Source organism: Seriola lalandi, unplaced genomic scaffold (assembly GCF_002814215.2).
Source record: "Seriola lalandi dorsalis isolate HSWRI2012SDOR001 ecotype SW California unplaced genomic scaffold, Sedor1 jcf7180002054223, whole genome shotgun sequence".
Classification (NCBI taxonomy): domain Eukaryota; kingdom Metazoa; phylum Chordata; class Actinopteri; order Carangiformes; family Carangidae; genus Seriola; species Seriola lalandi.
This window is the reverse complement of record NW_019524776.1, coordinates 200058-217857: the sequence shown is the minus strand read 5'-3', so window position 1 is coordinate 217857 and position 17800 is coordinate 200058. Positions and strand designations below refer to the sequence as shown.

General features: G+C 39.6%; 3 protein-coding genes across 4 annotated transcripts; 1 reads left to right on the top strand and 2 right to left on the bottom strand.

Moving 5' to 3' along the window:
• The first annotated feature begins 1258 nt into the window (after nt 1–1258).
• On the top strand, nt 1259–4586 carry itm2cb (integral membrane protein 2Cb). Of its 2 annotated transcripts, none has more exons than XM_023404118.2 (5): nt 1259–1858; nt 1959–2147; nt 2245–2355; nt 2526–2676; nt 3374–4586. In XM_023404118.2, the coding sequence occupies exons 1-5, from the start codon at nt 1802–1804 to the stop codon at nt 3463–3465; spliced, it is 600 nt and encodes a 199-aa protein (XP_023259886.1). In that variant the 5' UTR covers nt 1259–1801; the 3' UTR covers nt 3466–4586. The 2 variants fall into 2 exon arrangements, with proteins under 2 accessions (XP_023259886.1, XP_087029568.1); XM_087173442.1 differs by having other exon boundaries at nt 1334–1858; nt 1956–2147.
• A 131-nt stretch (nt 4587–4717) lies between these two features.
• LOC111653536 (G protein-coupled receptor 55) lies at nt 4718–9391 on the bottom strand. Its single transcript, XM_023404140.2, has 3 exons — nt 9331–9391; nt 7709–8444; nt 4718–6823 (listed from the first exon to the last, which is right to left on the bottom strand). Exons 1-3 carry the CDS (start codon nt 9360–9362, stop codon nt 6617–6619), a joined length of 975 nt encoding a protein of 324 aa, XP_023259908.2. The 5' UTR covers nt 9363–9391; the 3' UTR covers nt 4718–6616.
• Nucleotides 9392–10978: 1587 nt separating this feature from the next.
• Nucleotides 10979–16940, bottom strand: snorc (secondary ossification center associated regulator of chondrocyte maturation). Its single transcript, XM_023404122.2, has 3 exons — nt 16721–16940; nt 12256–12423; nt 10979–12167 (listed from the first exon to the last, which is right to left on the bottom strand). The coding sequence occupies exons 1-3, from the start codon at nt 16791–16793 to the stop codon at nt 12058–12060; spliced, it is 351 nt and encodes a 116-aa protein (XP_023259890.1). The 5' UTR covers nt 16794–16940; the 3' UTR covers nt 10979–12057.
• Between the last annotated feature and the right edge of the window lie 860 nt (nt 16941–17800).

The window sequence follows — 17800 nt, the reverse complement described above, 5'->3', positions numbered from 1 at the left end:
AATAACAAGGGAACAGATCCAACATTGCAGACCATCCCGGCCAAGCCTGGGGATGTTGACATTACGTCACCATGTTTGGCCACTGTTAGGACACACTGCAGATGGCTGTCCAGTGTGTGCCCTCAGCAGAATATAACACCATCCCTCCAAGTAGTTCATTAAGTATTCATCTAGACAAGAAAAAAACGTAAATTTTCTCTGATAAGCGGCACGTGTGAAAACAGTCTCGGTCCCACCAACGATTTTGTTGAAATGAGAAAAAAACAGAGATGTCAGATGCGGTCACTGCAGCAGTCAGTGATGTCACGAGGTGTTACACCACGTGAATCCTGTAGGTAGGGCCTGAGAGGCAAGAGCCTATCTGAGAGTGAGTGGTAATCCAGGATTACTGTTATGTGCAGTATACAAACAGTGGATATGGTCTAAAGCTTTTTATTCTCTCTCAAAATTGGCATCTATGAAAGGAAATTAAGGAAAATCAGAAGTCAAAATTGACAAAAATATTGACAAATACTTAAATTTAATACTTATGAGTTACATTGGCAACTGATGCCCTGAACCTAATCTGCAAAATGGCAGATCCCAGGTCTTCAACCAGTGTTAGAACAATTTGAACAGAATGAGGCTGTGCTTTTAAGTAGATAGATAGATAGATAGATAGATAGATAGATAGATAGATAGATATATATATATATAGATAGATAGAGTACTTTATTGTGCATATGCCATGATCTTGACTGTTAAAACAAGTCTTAAATTAGCCTGATCATGTTATTTCTGAGCTGGATTTGTAGAATGGCTTGATTTAGCCGGAATGAACTGTTCAGGAAGACTCTTTTCTGGACTACCTCCCAGGAGTTATAAATAATTAGATATCTGGCACATAATGGATGTATGCATGTCTAAGCAGCATCCTTTTTTTCGTATACTGTGCACAGTGAATACCAGCTGATGACGCATCCATCACTTCAGCAAACACATTTTTTCAGCTGTTTGTTACGTCAACATAAGTATAACACATGATCTCAAAGGCTGTGTGGATTCCGATTGGCTGCAACAGTAAGATAGGCGTCAGAGCTAATGTGTGTAGATCTATTAATATGTCCGCCTCTGCTGAGGGACTCCTGCTCCACGTAGTTGTTCTCATTTTGACTCCCACTTAAGGCGCTAGAGACCTAACTGCAAATATGGAGCGTGGAAGTAGGCCTCTAAGAATAGACCCAGACTGCCACGTGCCAGCATCTTCGTCAGAGCCTGGCACAATCAGCTCTCCCTGCTTCCGTTCTGCATAGCAACAGTAGTAGGGAGAGGCAGCAGATTGACTGAGAGACTGTGGGTGGGCATCTGGCATGTCTCATTCCAGACCATCCTACGTCTACCAGATCCCCTCACTTGACTAACGACTTGGCAACTGCCTCTTGTCAGAATTAACTCTGTTACAATTTTGTACAGGAAAGACTTGCAGTGTGAGAGGACATTACGTCCACTGATGCTCCATCCTAGAACTGTCCTTTGCATCATGTTACACATATTTTGTATTATTGGAAAACTTGCGGTCTTCACTAGAATTGAAAATAAAACTTTGTATATTTTAACACAATACTATGTAATACTATGCTAAAAGATCCAGGTTAAGTTCATACCACAGTCTCCTGGTTAACTAACTTTACCTTGTTGTCCCTGATCTGTCTTCTAACCAAACTGTTTACTCTCTTTACAGGGGCAGCCAGTTCTTCCTGTCAGGGCCAAAAAGCCTTTTCCAACTGGCCTGTGCTGCCTCACCCTTGGCCTGGTGGTTTTCATGTCAGGACTGGTGCTGGCCTCCGTCTATGTCTATCGCTACTACTTTATACCTCAGGTCAGTTCACTCTACCTCCCTCTTCTTACTTTATCAACAGTACAGAATACAAAAAGCTATTTACACATGCTAACTCGGCTCTGTTGCATCCCATTAGCAGATCCCAGAAGACAGCTTGTTCCATTGTCGGGTTGTCTATGAGGACTCTGTCTATGCTCCTCTGAGGGGGCGGCAAGAACTCGAGGAGAATGTTGGCATCTACCTTGACGATAACTATGAACAGATAAGCGTGCCTGTGCCACACTTTGGAGGCAGTGACCCCGCTGATATCATCCATGACTTTCAGAGGGTAGGTTAAGGCACCTGCATGTTCACTCTATTTACAATTTCTTGTTAAAGTGTTTAAACATGGCTCAGGCTTAAACCCTTTTTAAAATTTGTTCCAGGGCCTCACAGCTTATCATGACATTGCTTTGGACAAATGCTACATCACCGAGCTGAACACGACTTTGGTGATGCCTCCACGTAACCTGTGGGAGCTGCTTGTCAATGTCAAGGTGAGGCACTCACTCACTACATTTACTGTTAATGTCACTGTTGAAGATCATTGTTAGAGATAAATGGCTGTCTGAGAGAAGGAAGGACAGTGTGTTCCCGTCTTCCTGCCTGCAGTGTTCCTCCCACAGACAGATCAACTGAGTGATTCATTTGTGTCTCTTTGCCACAGAGAGGGACGTACCTTCCTCAGACTTACATCATCCAGGAGGAAATGGTGGTGACAGGGAGGGTGAGGAACATGAGGCAGCTGGGCCCGTTCATCCACAGGCTCTGCTATGGCAAAGAAACCTACCGCCTCAGACGCCGTAACCAGCGCCGACGTGAGTACACACATTAATTTCCTTCTCCAATCTGCTCAGGCAATATGAGATGCTGAATGAGTGATGAGTGCTGGGTGACTTCCGCTAATTTATCACCCACTTTCCCACCAAGCCTTGTGAGATGTTGAGTCATGTGACGTGTGCTGGGTCACTGCGATCTCTCTGTAGTCAAGAGGGAAAGTAATCCTCCAATGAATGACAGAGAATCCGGGGTTCAGTTTTGTGTAGGAACAAACTGAGATTGAGTGACCATGCAGAAAACAAATACTACCAGAACCAAATAGGGGCTTCCTAGTGAATATTTCAGACAGTGTGTCTACAGTGTAAAGTCGTCCTCTAACAGCCTGGCAGCCTGATTATCATGTTAGTGTGTGCGTGTGTGTGGGCACAGCTTGGGAACTTCCTGCTATGTGAGTCACTTGTAGTGCCGTGGACACATCCACACACTGTGGAGGTGGTAGTGATGCGCATTAGTGATATCTCTTTCGTTGCTGCCTTTGATTGGTGTGCGAGCTTTAGAAATGATGCAACAAACTTCCCCTGAGTACATATATGGATGTGATTTGAGGGAATAACTTCTGCTTATTCAAAATGGACAATGTAGGCACAGTAGTTAGTAGCTGTAGCGGTAATATGAAAACTGCAAACCTTGGCTTTCAGCACTGAACGGATCATTGAAATGTCTCTTCTCTTCCAGGTATTGAAAGGCGTGAGATAAAGAAGTGCCATAGCATTCGTCATTTCGAGAACACTTTTGTGGTTGAAACTGTCATCTGCGACAGGGTCTAAATCTGAGGCGGAAATCACAGCCATCCTGAAGCCAATCTCAAACCATACCTCTTGAATTATTTAGGCTTTTAACTGCACTTTAAGAGCAAGTATTTGTCCAACAGTTTCAGTTTCAATTTTAATTTTCGTTTTTTTTGTCTCAAGTTGGAATACTCTTTTATTGTTCATGTACAATGTTAATATGTTTTTTATTCAGATAGTCTGTATATTTGGATGATGTTATAAATGTGTTTGGATATATCTGTAGCTCGTCATGTTGTGCAAAAGAAGTTAATGTGTGTCAGTTTGTCATTTTCATCAGAGGACTTGTTTTTATGTTATTTTAGACTTGTCCTTATTGTTATTTAGTAACCCAGTGCACTGTGGGTGATGGTTAGAATACTTGGAAGCTGCTTGCACTGTGCACTCGTGTGACTATTTGTTTCTTGGTTGTAATTTTTTTTTATTTGAATGTCAGAAAATGGCAAAACATACCTCATGTAGTTTAGATGTTTCTTTTCTTTTTTTTTTTATCATTAATGAATGGTGTATATAACTTTGATTGTTCCTAAGCAATATATACTGTAAATTGATTTTATTCTGGATTTCATATTGTTACATGCATAGATTTTTATCTGAACTCGATTAGTTTTGTGAATGATCATTTCTTTATGGTTTGTCTCTATATTTCATTTGGTATCACATTTTCGTACTCCTTGGAATATAAATGGCTTTAGACTGTAATTAGTAGCAGTGCTTTAGGGGGAAAAAAGGAACCAAAGTCTGCAGTAAGCATTTATATGCTTAGTGTTAAGGATATATGAAATATTTAGAAAGAATGCTTTAAAGTCTAGATCACTTACTGTAGATGATGTCAAATGCTAAAACTCTCCTCCTCTTCAGTTCTTGCCAGTTCCCAATCCTTCCTATCTTGCCATTATTATCTCTACAATGTTGATTCGTCCCAACTTAAAAAAAGATTTGGGGTGTCTTTATAATGTGCATCCTGGAGCAAATCAGTCTCTTTTGAGAGAGACCTGGGATATGTGCTCATATTTCATCGTCTCGGATACTTTATTTTGCTGTACAGTCGATTTTTCTTGTACTATCTTGCTGCTTTAAGAATAAATGATCAAACTTTATTATTGTCTTTTGTATTTTAATCAGTAAAAGAATCAGTACAGCATACAAATATAAATCTGCAAATTATGGGTTAGAATAACTGGAGATTGTGTCAACAATACTTCAACATAAACAAAAAGGGCACTGAACGTTAGAAAGGGAAACAAAGACTTTATTTTTCCTTTGTGAACTTCCTCACAGCTTGTATAGACATAATGTAACTGGAACAAGCAGGTTTAATCAGTTCAATTTCTCTTGAACATGCTGTTCATGTTTTCATGTCTATAGAACAGAAAACTGCAGCTTTATCGTGGTATAAGTAACACATTACAAGATTAATCTTGTACTTAGTTATATATTTCATTTTAAAATGGAAGAGGAAGAATTGGTTTCAAAAATAATGCCATACAAAAATAAAAGTTGAGTAGTAAAATTGTTATTTCTGTAATTTTCTTCAAAGGCCAAATAAAATGTCATAATTTCAATTTGAGCTTAAAGTTTCACAACAGACTTACTGGAAGCTGTATAATTAATGCTTATTGTATAAAAATACAAACGAAATGTACATTATCCTCCTTCAAGGGATTTGTTCTGATAGATAGAATTTCCATTAACGTCATTGTATTGTCGTCTGGGTTGTCTGGGTGAAATGAAAGAACAGAAAAAAGCTGGCAAACTGCAGCTCAGTTCAAAAAGCGCCATGACTTCACAAAAACAAATCATTTCAAAAAAGGATCATATCACAATGATGACGCAGGCAGAAATTAAAGTTACAGAAACTAAACAGCAAACAACACTGAAACTCAACAAAGAGGTGGCGAGTGCCAAAATGAAAGTATCAAGACAAATAATGCAAGTAAACCAAAACATGACAGTTTCATGTCTTCTTTCTTGTTTTAGCTTTTCACAGAAATACTATATCATAAAAACAGCATTGATGTACAGTTAATCTCCTAATCAACCCCCCAACCTTTTACTGTTACCACAAAGGGATTGTTGAACATCTGCAAGTCAGGTCGACTGCCATTAACAGTGGGCCTTTCATAAATTCACATGATACTATTGCACATGTATGAAGCTACATTGTTATTAAAATAAAATAAAAAAACTAATCAAAAGTACAATTATATTTACATATTTCATGACCAACAGCATGTCATTTAATTATGCTAACAATTTAGCTAAGACTACAGCTAGTATCTAAGGCTACTAGCTAGAAAGCTAGACTTTCTGTCCACTTATTTGCTTCATCATTCATACTATGATTATTTGAAAAGTATAATCCTCCTGAATATTTTTATTTGCATCGATAAGGTCAGGGATATATTTAAAATCTATAAAAGTAGTAATTCTTTGCCACCCAGCCACAGTTCTTTTGTTATAGCCTATATAATGATTTACAGGACGGATACATAAATGTAACTTCTCTCCACTATTTACTAATGTAGATCCATTGTCCCTGATCTTAAATGGCTTAAATTTTGTCTTTTAATGAGATCTTCCGTAAAAGCGGATTTTACGTGCTATATGTCTGATTTTTCTTTGTGAGAAAACAGACGAAAATGCTCCATAATAGCCTACGGCTTTAAGATGAATTACACCCCACATTAGTTTCGCATTGTCAGTGCGTAGGACTGAGGACTGTGTGAGAATGCTTTAAGCAATCTCACAAGCTCGTCCCTGATATCGTTCTAGAAACATGTCACGTTGTGTCAGGTTGGTGGATTTTCTTTTTCGTGCCTCAATTGGGTATCAAAGCTCTTTGAGGTTTAAGACTGGCTTCCTGTTACTGGACCAAATCATATTAACAGATCTCTTTCTATTCAACATTTTTGCCTCACTCTTACCTACACTGCTTAACTGCAATTGCACTCTGACCTGTTTCACTGCCACCCATTTCTCTTAGTGCATGCCACACTTTCTACCGGAAACCATACTGGCTGTTCTTTAATTGCATTGCCCTTCAAAAAACTCGCCAGGTCTTGTATTCACTACTAGCACTCTGCTGAGGACACATTACATTTTAACTTGAATTGTCTTTATCTCCTGTTCAGACCTCTGAAGTGCTGAAAGTGGCTCTTCTTTGGCTGATCATTGACATTCTGAAGGTGTGTTTGGTGCTCCTCACCTCATGGGCAATGAAGTAGTAGCATAGAGCATCCAGACAGCAGGTGATGTTGGACAGACACAAAGCTACCTGTATGAACAGGCTGATCCTGGTCTTGGTGCCGCAGTCCTGAATCACTCCTTGGTGCACCTAGGATTGTGCAAATGATTAGAGGAACATGCCTACATGTATGAGAATAATGTTTCTTTTAATCTTATGATAACACCAGAGGTAACACTGCAGTGTGAGTTTTGCATGTTCCTATCAGGAATTATTTTAAGATGATCTCTCCATACATCTGCTACATAATCTGCTGTAATAGTTTTGTTCCAAAATGAGATCTCTAACATTTAAATAAAAATGTTACCTACCATCTTGGTATCAGGGCTGTAAGTAGGGTTAGGGGTACCAGTGAGGACACAGAGGTATCGAGGGTATTAACAGCCTGCCGCAAGGGTTACAGGGTTGCTGCATATGTCTGTCTCTTTAGAAGTTAAGTAGTGTGTTTGATTCAGTTTGCAAAACTGGGGAGGAAGCACTACCTGGAACTGACAGTGGTTTAGCACAAATCAGGCTGGTAAATACTGTCCATGAGAGAGAAAAAAAATCAAATTTCTGAGTTGATATTTTTCCAAAATCTATTCCATTTTTTGTGGACCTGATTTAGAGTAAGAGTCAGTCATTTAGACAATTTGTTACTTTCAAAATTTATCAGGATTTTTACACACTGCATTTTTTATGGATATATTGTATTCTGGAATAAAACCCTACATTTGTTGAGCCAAAATGGACAAGAGGTCACTAGAGTGGTCAGGAAAAAATGGAAATTTAGACATCTACAATTCTATGAAAACTGGGCAAAACCCTTTCTGCTGATGAAGATAATGTAAAATTACCAAAAGCTCCAGAAGTGCTACTAAATGGACCTTGAGGTGAGTTTGTTTTACCACCTTTATTTGTTATCTTCTAATACCTGCTTCACTTTTCTCACTTTAGAGTTCAGTTTACTTAAAATGAACTTGCAGTTTCTCTCACCAGGAACTGCAGGAGGATGCCAAGGTGGCTTGGGGTGAAAGGCACCAGGAAGGCACTCAAACTGCTGTAGATGATCTTCACGCAGGCCCGGCTCTGAGGGCTGTGCTGGCCAGATTGCTGAAGCGCCCAGATGGTCTGGACAGAACAGTAAATCACCACCAACGCAGGTACCAGGAACCCAAACACCTGCAGGCTGATGATCAGTGGAGGGCTCCAGCCATTTTCTGAAAACCCGTGGAAACAGTGGAAAGTTTCCTTCCCGGCATCTCTGAAACGGTGGATGGTTGGAGAGAGCACTGCCAGCACCAGCATCCACACCCCCATGCAGGTCCCCAGAGCCACTTTGGGTGAACGCAGCAGCTTGGCTTTGAATGGGTGACAGATAGCCACCCATCGGTCCACAGCTATACACATGATGGTGTAGATGCTGCCATATATTCCAATAAAATACAGGCTTTCCAAGCCTGAACAGAGAGGTTGGAGGTAGGAAGGCCAGAGGTGATTAGTCGCATGCATTTTGAAGGGAAGAGGGAAGAGGAGGAGCAGGTCCATCAGAGCCAGGCTGGTCATGTAGATAGTTGATTCAGTCCATTTTCGCAGAAAGATGCAGAACACTAACAGTGCTACAATATTCAGGATCAGACCCAAGACGAATATGGGTATGTAGATGACCGGCTCCAAGTAGTTCATCAGTCGGTCCACCTCTTTAAATGAACAGTTGTTTGACATGGTGTCACTGCAGAAACATAGTTTGATTTGATGTGATTTCAACAGCTGTGCCAGGATTTCAAAGCTGAATTTAAATTGTGAAAATGTCTGTGAAATGAAGTTTGATTTCCTGTCGTTATTCTTTGTTTCTACACAGAAAGATATGTGCCACTGTACCAAGCCTCTTGAAACCTCCTAGTTGTGTGGGCACAAGCGGTTTGAACTTTTTTTGTTCCTGCTTTCTCATGTACAGGCCAAAATATGTTCAATCACTTTTTACGCTCAATGCTCAAATTAGAAGTTATACTGTAAATCTGGCTTAGGTTGAAGTTAATTGGAAAATTAGTTGGACCTTTAATTTAAATGGGAAATGTCTAGATCTGAAAAGACTTGTCAGATTAAGCACCTGCAACTACCTAGATGTTGATTTATATCTATTTTTGATAGATGCACATTTTGTCAGTGCACCTGTCTGTAATTAAAAACTAATAAAGAGTCCTATAATGATTTGAGTGTTTAGTGATTTAAACACAATTAAATGCAAAGCACGAGGTCTTACTCTAAGTTACTCTGCAGTCATCACTGGAAGCATATGTCAGAATAAACTAAAATATAATTGTAATCTAATTTATCAAAAATAGTCTACTAGATGTACTGCAAACATACTATATTTACATTATTCTGTTGGTTTTAGAGATGTATTACAATGATTTCCAATGAGCCATTTCCAATTAGATCAATTGCTAATTCCTTTGATTACACTGAATGTCTGGCTTGTAATTTAAGTGTCACAATAAAATAGCTACATTCATGTTCGGTTCTTCATTAACATTTAAATGAAACACAAAGTCTAACCAGTTTAATATTAGATATCTTGTACAGCAGAAAATTTGAAATCTTAGTTGTGTCTTTACCTCATGGATGCAAGTCTCTCTCCACTGAACATTCAGTCTGTCTGCCAGACTATCTGTGCCAGACGCACTTCTGCTTTCTCTACCTTTGTTGTTTCATCACCACTTCCTGAGTCATGCCACATATCATGCATATGTGTGCTGTGAGCATTACAACACTTTAAAAGCAAAGGTTAACATATTCAGCCAGTTTCACTGTTATCCATCTCATTACATTTATGTGCTTTTTAAAGATAATCACATGCATGATTAGTGCACCACAGCTATAACAGTAGATTTAATTCGTATTTGTAAACATCAGAAAAAATGCGAAGTATGTAAGTAATACTCAAAGTAACAAATATGTTGGTTGTGTTTTAAGTGCTGAGAGACATTTCACAGCATAAAAAATACAACAGATAAGAATTACTGGAGAAAATTGTTTAGATTTTATAGCCATGCTGGCAGCTGTAGGCTGTACTTATGCACATCTGTGCTTTGAGCTAAATCCTAACATCAACATGCTGATGTTCAGCAGACACAATGTTTACCATGTTCACCATCTTAGTATAGTGTTTTATCATGCTAATCTTTGCTAATCAGCACTAAACACAAACTACAGCAGAGGTTGGCAGGAATGTCAATAGTTTTGCAGGTATTTTGTCATAAACCACAGTATTGGAACACTGACATGCTAATGCATGCTAATTGATAATGGCTAAAGGCCTAATGATGGCACTATATGTAATGGGATTACTACAGTGATTACAATTAATTCTGAGTGGGATATTAATGTCTGTGCCAAATTTAATGGCTGTCTGTTTTATAGTTTTCAAGACAGTTCTTCTAAAACCACAGAGGTCATCTTGTGCATCACTCCAGACTCGATTGCACCGCGTGAATGTAAGTGTTAACTTGAGATGTTGGAATTATTATACAGCTGTGTTTGTCACCACATTTAGGATATTTGGTAAAAAAAAATATTAGTCTTTATTAGTCTATCTGAGGACAAGGGTCCTCGTATCTCAAAAAGACTGAGAACCAAGGCAATCAAAGTGCTCATTCTTTCAAGTGTGTGAGTCACTGCAGAGGCAGATTTTGACTGTGATTGAGGGTTTCCTGGTTTCGGGTGCTGAGATGACTTAACTGTATTTTTAAGTATGAGAAAAAGATTTTGCCCCCTTTTATCAGATTTAAAATGCTTGACTTGTTGATGATGATGTTTGTTGAGAACAGTTTGAATGTACCCCAACCAGTAAGCGGTGGCCTATTTTTGAACTTGAATAAACCGGAGAAGTTTATGATTAGTGTACAATAATGTGATGTGACTTTCATTTTTGGAAAAACCGTAGCTTTTTCTGGAAATGTAAACAAAGCTGTTAGCCACACTGCCACCTACTGCTGTGAATGAAGTAAGTGCCAGTGGTCTCCATGGATGAAAGCAAATCTCTTCTCATTTAAAATTACACTTTCTTTTGTTTTGGGACACAAGATCTTGGATGTGCTTTTGTAGACAGTTGGGTATAGTTATTTGCAACACACTAACCCATTTATTTTCACTAGGACTGATATGACTGATTATAATGATCTAAAAAAATCCTCCATAAATATTACTCAGTTTTCTGTGTTGAATCAGTGGTCATGTGTTAAAAAATACGCAGTAGTCACAATAATCATTTGGCACCTGATTTATTGGATGTATTTATTCAATTTAAATCTCAAAATAAAACAAAAGCATTTGGCAGTGAAATTACCATGTCAACATTTAGCCGTATGGCTGAGGGCTCTGAGGAAATAGAAAAAGACAAAATAACTTTAATAAAATTTTCCCCCTGCAAATAAAACAACAACAAAAATCTACAAACACTCACTTGAGTGCATAACACACATTCTTCCATGCTCTAACTTCATATTTGCTCTGCAGGTAAAACAAACAACCCGACTACCATGTTTACAATCATTGAAAGAGCCTTTTTAAAAAATGTTTTCTTCTTATTTTGACTCTATAAATGTTTGTAAATGGTGCAAAACAAACTTGTACACCGGTGACAACAAGGGAATGTTTCAGAAATTATTTTGGTGCAAGGTAAAATCATTGTGAAAGACCAATAACAACCTCATATGTAGGCACATATATCTCAAATATCTTTCTTATTGATTGGAAAAAGTAAGACACAGACTAGCAAAAGCACACAAACACACACACACACACACACGCACACACACACACACACACACACACACACACACACACACACACACACACACACACACACACACACACACACACCATGTACAAATAAAAGCACACACATGCAGGATATTTCACACCAACCTCTCAAGACAAGAAAACAAACAGCCCACAAACATCAAAAATCCTGTAGAGCATTCATAAAGATGTTGGAAAAAAACAAAGTAAAAAGCTGAACAAAATTAAAAGGACATTGAATACGAATTCCACTGGAAGAGCCAGCCAGTTTCTAACATTACACCTTCAGGATTAAGTGGAGCAACAGTTGAGCAACAGTTAGAGTGTGTTTGCAGGAGTAAATCTGTAAGTAGTCAGTCAAGGGACCTGCCACAGTTTTCAGCATCTACAGCAAAGCAAAAGACACAACTCATCTTTGAAAGGAAGATGAGGAGAGAGTTAGGAGTCGAAAGATCGAGATGAGAGGCAAAAGACAAAATCAAACACTCATGCCATACAAACACCCACACATCCACACACACACGGGATGGGATGCATTCACTCTAGGATGCGGTGAACTTTCTGAGTGTGATGACGATGAGGGCGAGGAGGACAGACGCACCCAGGAAGACTGCTATAACGATGGCTGTGATGGCCCCCGGCCCCAGCACCCCTGTATGCACATAGATAGATTTTTTATAATCTGAATACATAAAAAAAATACTTGTTTGTGCTTGGTACATAAGTTGTGTCAGTCTTACCTTCCTCCTCATCCATGGCCTGGGAGTGTGTGGTGTCCTCGTAGTCGTTTGTGAAGGACTGCTCTGTCATGTCCTGGAAAGGTTCTTTGGTAGTGACGTCACTGGGTGGTTCTCCAGACATGGTGTCCTGGTTGTCCCTGGTTGTTGAGGCAGGATCTGCAACTGTCTCTGCAGAACAAGACAAAAAAAACCAACTTACTACTTGTACTTCTGTTTCACATGGACATAAACTCACTTAATCCCAGTATCTGCTGTGCAGGGACTGTGCAACTACTGTTTTTTTTTTGGGCAGTAATTTCACTGACGAGGCACACAGCTTTGCTAATGGCCCTGTTTTACTTTTCTCTGAATACTGAAGTCTTGGGCATAGCAAGGCATAGGTGTATACATGGCCCCGTCTGTAGTGACTCCAACAGCCTCGCTCTTGTCCCGCTGGGTTAACGGCTGAGACCTGGGCATAAGGATGTCTTTGTAGAAGATGAACATTTTGTGCGTTTGAGCTTCAGGTAGCCTTTCAACACTTCTTTTTTTCACAACGGCTAAACCAAGCTCATCTACTACCTGAAAAAACTCCTTCAACCAAGGTTGTTTGATTATTTCAGTTCAGTAAGTAGATATTTCATACTTTAGCACAAACAGCTTTAGGGGATTTGCTGACTGTTTATGAAGCTCAGTTTCTGTGCAACTCTCTGCTCTCTTCTCTTCTGCCAATCATTCGTCTGTTCTTTCCATCCCAAATTGTCCTCTGACATTCCTCCCATCTGAGCATGAAGTTACCCTGAGACTTTTCACACCTCTACTCAGCCAGAGAAACAGGGCTCTCTCAGGGCCACAATTCTGTGTTCCCTAACACAAATTTAACCTCTGGAAACACTCAGTTGAAACCGCCAAAATTCCTATGCGATTATGGTCGCTGCCGTTTCTCTGGTAATTGAACAGCTGTACAGCTTTTTGTTAGAACAGGGGAACAGGGGAAAATTTGATCATCATCTCCCCTGAAAAAACAAACTCCTCACTCACAAGCCCACCCATTCACACACTCACTGATTCACTTATCCTATCCTCAACTCTATGCATACCGACAAAACCGTAATCCAAACATATTTACACTCAGCTTATTTAACGCTACATATTTACTTTGTGGCCTCTAACGCCCTCAGTAAACTCCTTAACCCTGTTTTTACATCTTTTCTCTGCTTTCTTTTTATCTGCCATTATCAAGGAAGCTTCATTTTATTGTCTCTAATAAAGTGGAAAACATGACGAGATTATGAAGGAGCCAGTGCATATGCTATAATTTCAAGTCCTTAATGTCAGCTTGTGGTGGTATCTTCTGAACTCTGATATGCACTTCTGATGTATTTTGATGCTTCTGTGTTGACTCTAAGTCGTGTGCAGCTCCCTGTCCTGTAGCTGGCTGAAGGTCTGGAGGCCCGGGCCTCTGGCCAGCTCAGCCATCAATGAGGCCTTCAGCCGAGGGCACAAAAGGCAGCTTGTGCGGTCACGCAGGGCGGCGGGCTGCAACCAGTAACAACCGGCCAGGCCCAAACCAGGCACCGGCTGGGCACTGGATGTCAAACAAACTTGTTTATTAAATAGTCCCTGTGTGTAAAAGGCTGTGCCTTATGGGCAGCTTGATTTAATAAGAAGGCAAAAAATAATAACATGTTTTCTTTTGGTGTTTGTTTCCACAAAGAGGGGTTTACTCAAGCTTGTAATTTCTGTTAAATGGAATTAATATAACTAAAGCCTCTAGAAAAACATTATTCTTATCCAGTGTGTCAGTGGTTCCCGTCCTCTTTTGACTCAGTACCATCAGATGAGGTCAAGTACCCCCCTCCACTAGCACCACCCATCACGTTCCAAATATGTTCTCATGAATGGATTATAACCCAGATTATATTAAAGACTATTAATTATATTAGTATATATATAAGTATTATACAATAATTTTTTTCATATGACTGAATTGTCTTTGATGAAGTTGGAAACTGCTAAAGCTGAGCTTAAATTAATTTAAACTGTTTTAACTGTTTGTCACTTTTGGCTAACTGTTTATTCGTTAGCTTAGGCTAAGTACTTTAATCACTTATCCATTATTTTTTGCCTATTTCAGCTGTTAATTTGCCAAACATTTCAACTAATTATTTATACTTTAAGCTATCTATTTTAACTATTTGTCCATTACTTTAGCTAACTATTTTCAACTTCTCATTTGTATTTATGTATCACAACTGACTCACTGAGGTTCAGTTACAACTCACTGGTTACTCTAAATTTAGTAAAAATTGGTATCACACCGGTTAGTGATGATTTCTGTGTTTAGTTGTGGTAATTTGTTTTGAGCTGAGCCCTCTCCACTGCTTATGGCAGAAGTATCCCTGATGGGGAATCACTGCACTAGGTCACACTTTTTAAAGACATAACTATAGACATCAATCACGAATCCTCCTTCTCTAATGCCAAACAAGTCCAGACTCATAAAAGGCTGGCAGACCGTAAGGAAGGCTGATTTTAGACACTAAAAACACAGAAGGCCATTTATTTGTACCTCAGACCTCTTTGGTCGGGATTTCACACCAGCTAGAGAGATGACAAAGTACGTGAACGGGTGTGTGTGAAAAGCAACCTGGCTGAGCATTGAAACCATGACTGATGCAGCCCAAACATGACATCTATGGTGTCCTGTGTCCTTGCTTCAGCCTCTTTAACTTTCTCAGGTGGTGGCCACATTTTACATAGCAAAATATTACAATACCAGTGAGTTTTGGATTTTAGAGTAGGATCAGGGTTTGGTTGCTAGAAATGGTCTCCATGTCTAGTTACAAAACATGTGATGAACCCTTTTCTGTTTTAAAGGTTTTGAGTCTCTCACACCATCAGATCAGTCATATTGAGGAAGATCAAGGAGTTAGTGTGTGAGTGATTATCATACTCTTGCTTAAATTTCTTATTTGACACATTTCAGTTTGTTTCCCACGATGAGTCAACCAATGGGGCTGCATGTCATGCTGGTTAAGACACTGGGGTGGTGTTGTGGTCAAGACTGCTGGCACTGTGACACCCTGTTGGCTTACCTGGTAGAGCATGTATGACATAGGCTTAGTCCTGACTGCAGCAGCCATGGGTTCGAGTACGACCCATGGACCTTTACTGTATGTTATCCCCCTCTTTTCCAGATTATTGTGTTTGCCGAGATGACCAAAAATAAATCTCCTCTGGGGTCCTTCCAGATAGTTAAACATGCTGTGATGCATTGAAAATATGTTTCCACCTTAAAACTGTACAGTTGAAAAGAGGCCGCAAGATATTTTTAGAAAGGTGCAGGCAAGTCATAGCACCACTGTGTAAAAAACTTTGACATGGTTTTCAGTTCACAACCTTTTTTCGATAACAGCAGATATGGTGTCCTATGTAAAGGGTGACAGTTCACAGCTATGTTTTTTTTTTCACATAGGATCGTCAACTTGTTATAAACCCCACTGCCGTCTTGACCTCTGCTCTGACCTCTGGGCCTGAGAGCTGCTCTGCTGTGACAAGAGATTTTTTTCAAGTTGATTTTGAGTGTGTGAAAAAAAAGAGGAAGAGAGAAATGGAGACAGAAGCAAGGGAAAGTAAAAGAAAAGTGGTGAGTGTGTGAGTTAAATAACACAGAAAATCTTGAGAACCAGTTGATTTTTGGTGCATAGACTTTCTACATTACAAAAAAAGCTCATGTATGTTGGCCGTATCATTTCCTGTGCCTGCTTTTTACTAATACCTCCAAAACCTCCCCACACATATGAAATAATCCCAACACCTGTGGACGTTTCACTACCTTGAAACCAAACCAATACTACACAGAATCACTTCAGCTTAGCTTGAGTCTGAGGGGAGCTGGTTTTCAGTTTCATACAAACATCAGACATCATGAAAGCAACTGAGTCATCCTGTTTGTCAAAGAGCAGCTTTCACAGCTCCCAGAGCTTCAACAACTGCATCATTTACATCAGGCTGCAGACTCACACATCCAAGCCTGAGAGAGAGAGAGAGAGAGAGAGTGTGTGTGTGCGTGTGTGTGTGTGAAAATGACACGTATACACACACACCTTTGATATGATGCCTACGCAGGATTAAACATCGGCCTGCACATACAGCTGATAAGCAAACAATTATAAGCATTTAGAATATAAAATGTTAAACCTACCCAATTTTAAATCAGCTGTTTTTTCCTATAACAAGATGCTAGTGACTTTATTTAGAAGCACTCTTGATACAATTTGCTGTCAGTGTATTTGTTTAAAAAAAAATATTTCTCTCACAGCACACCTTTCATTTAAAACGTGACAGGCAGTTGTTTTGTATAAATCAGTCTGTGCTTTGTACTCTGTCCTACTACAATTCTACTGTAATTAGTTTCAGTGCAAGCAGGCAAGGTTGCATGTGATAATAAAAAAAAAAAAGTCAGACTCAATATAAGTTTTACCTGTGTGTACAAAGGCAACCAAGAGGCCAAGGAGCACCAGTAGGAACCCTCTGCAGATACCGCTGTGAACCATGGTGGCTGTGAAGGATGACCGTCGGATAGAGTAAAGCGTCGCTAAAACTCCTCAAGCAGTGGCTTGAAACAAGTAACTCACCCTGGCAGAGGAGCAGGAGAAAAGTACAGGGCAGCGTAGGAGCATGGAAAGGTAGGCAGCTGAGGGGTGAGAGGAGGGGTGGAACTAGGTGTACACAGGATTATCTGGACAGTGTAGACTTTGTGAGCACATCATTGCAAGGCCCACCCACTCCAGACTCCTCCAGCCACATAGTTGGGTATGAGGGGTAAACATTACGGAACCATTGACCTTGGCCAAGTTGCATCACGAAGGTCTCAGCTGGATATTTTACACCTTGACTCTTGAAGGGAATTTCTGACACCAAAGAGATTAATTTTCAAAATGTAAAGATGGCAGTGGTACAAGAAGTACTGCAAACTTTTAGTTAAATAAAAGTACAAATATCTCGGTATAAAAATACTTAATTAGACATAAAAGTCATACCTCCTTCAGCAGAACCACAGAATTATTTGCAGTAAAAAAATGGGGGACTCAACAGATCAAAGGAGCACAGGCAGTCTCCAGGAATGCTGGTGCTACGTTTCCCATAATGCAACTAGCCTGATGAGACTAAACTGCCGTTAGGACTCACTTCACTCATTCATTAGGTTAACATTGTGATCATGTTAACCTGATTTCTTATTGTGAGGGGTTGTTTCTCTTTTGCACCTTAATCAATCAGTGAGTGGCGTAATGGTTTTCAGTTGACATGGAAGCCGCTCTACTGGTTGATGAGAGCAGTTAACTCACTGTTTCTAACTTTGATCCTTCAAGACTTCCTTAAATTCAGTTGACAATACTTTGTTGATGAAACGTGTGCGTGCCTAGAAGTATGATTTTTCTTTGCATTAGAAAGAATTGGCAGGTTTCATTTCTTCTTTGTGGATTTTCAAACCATGACTAATTTATTGGCAGGTACACATCACATTGAGAGTGGTGAAAGGTTTGGCTTTTACTTCCTGAAA

Bases quoted from the DNA above. Each gene is read 5' to 3' on its own strand.
- itm2cb (XM_087173442.1), top strand. From the start codon at position 1,802: ATGTCAGGACTGGTGCTGGCCTCCGTCTATGTCTATCGCTACTACTTT. The intron at 2,356-2,525 runs GTGAGGCACTCA...TCTTTGCCACAG, and splicing joins AGCTGCTTGTCAATGTCAAG to AGAGGGACGTACCTTCCTCA. The intron at 2,677-3,373 runs GTGAGTACACAC...CTTCTCTTCCAG, and splicing joins ACGCCGTAACCAGCGCCGAC to GTATTGAAAGGCGTGAGATA.
- LOC111653536 (XM_023404140.2), bottom strand. From the start codon at position 9,362: ATGTTCAGTGGAGAGAGACTTGCATCCATGAG. The intron at 8,445-9,330 runs GTAAAGACACAA...ATGTTTCTGCAG, and splicing joins GAGAGACTTGCATCCATGAG to TGACACCATGTCAAACAACT. The intron at 6,824-7,708 runs GTGAGAGAAACT...GCACAATCCTAG, and splicing joins GCATCCTCCTGCAGTTCCTG to GTGCACCAAGGAGTGATTCA.
- snorc (XM_023404122.2), bottom strand. From the start codon at position 16,793: ATGGTTCACAGCGGTATCTGCAGAGGGTTCCTACTGGTGCTCCTTGGC. The intron at 12,424-16,720 runs GTAAAACTTATA...CTTGTTCTGCAG, and splicing joins GGTTGCCTTTGTACACACAG to AGACAGTTGCAGATCCTGCC. The intron at 12,168-12,255 runs GTAAGACTGACA...ATGTGCATACAG, and splicing joins GGCCATGGATGAGGAGGAAG to GGGTGCTGGGGCCGGGGGCC.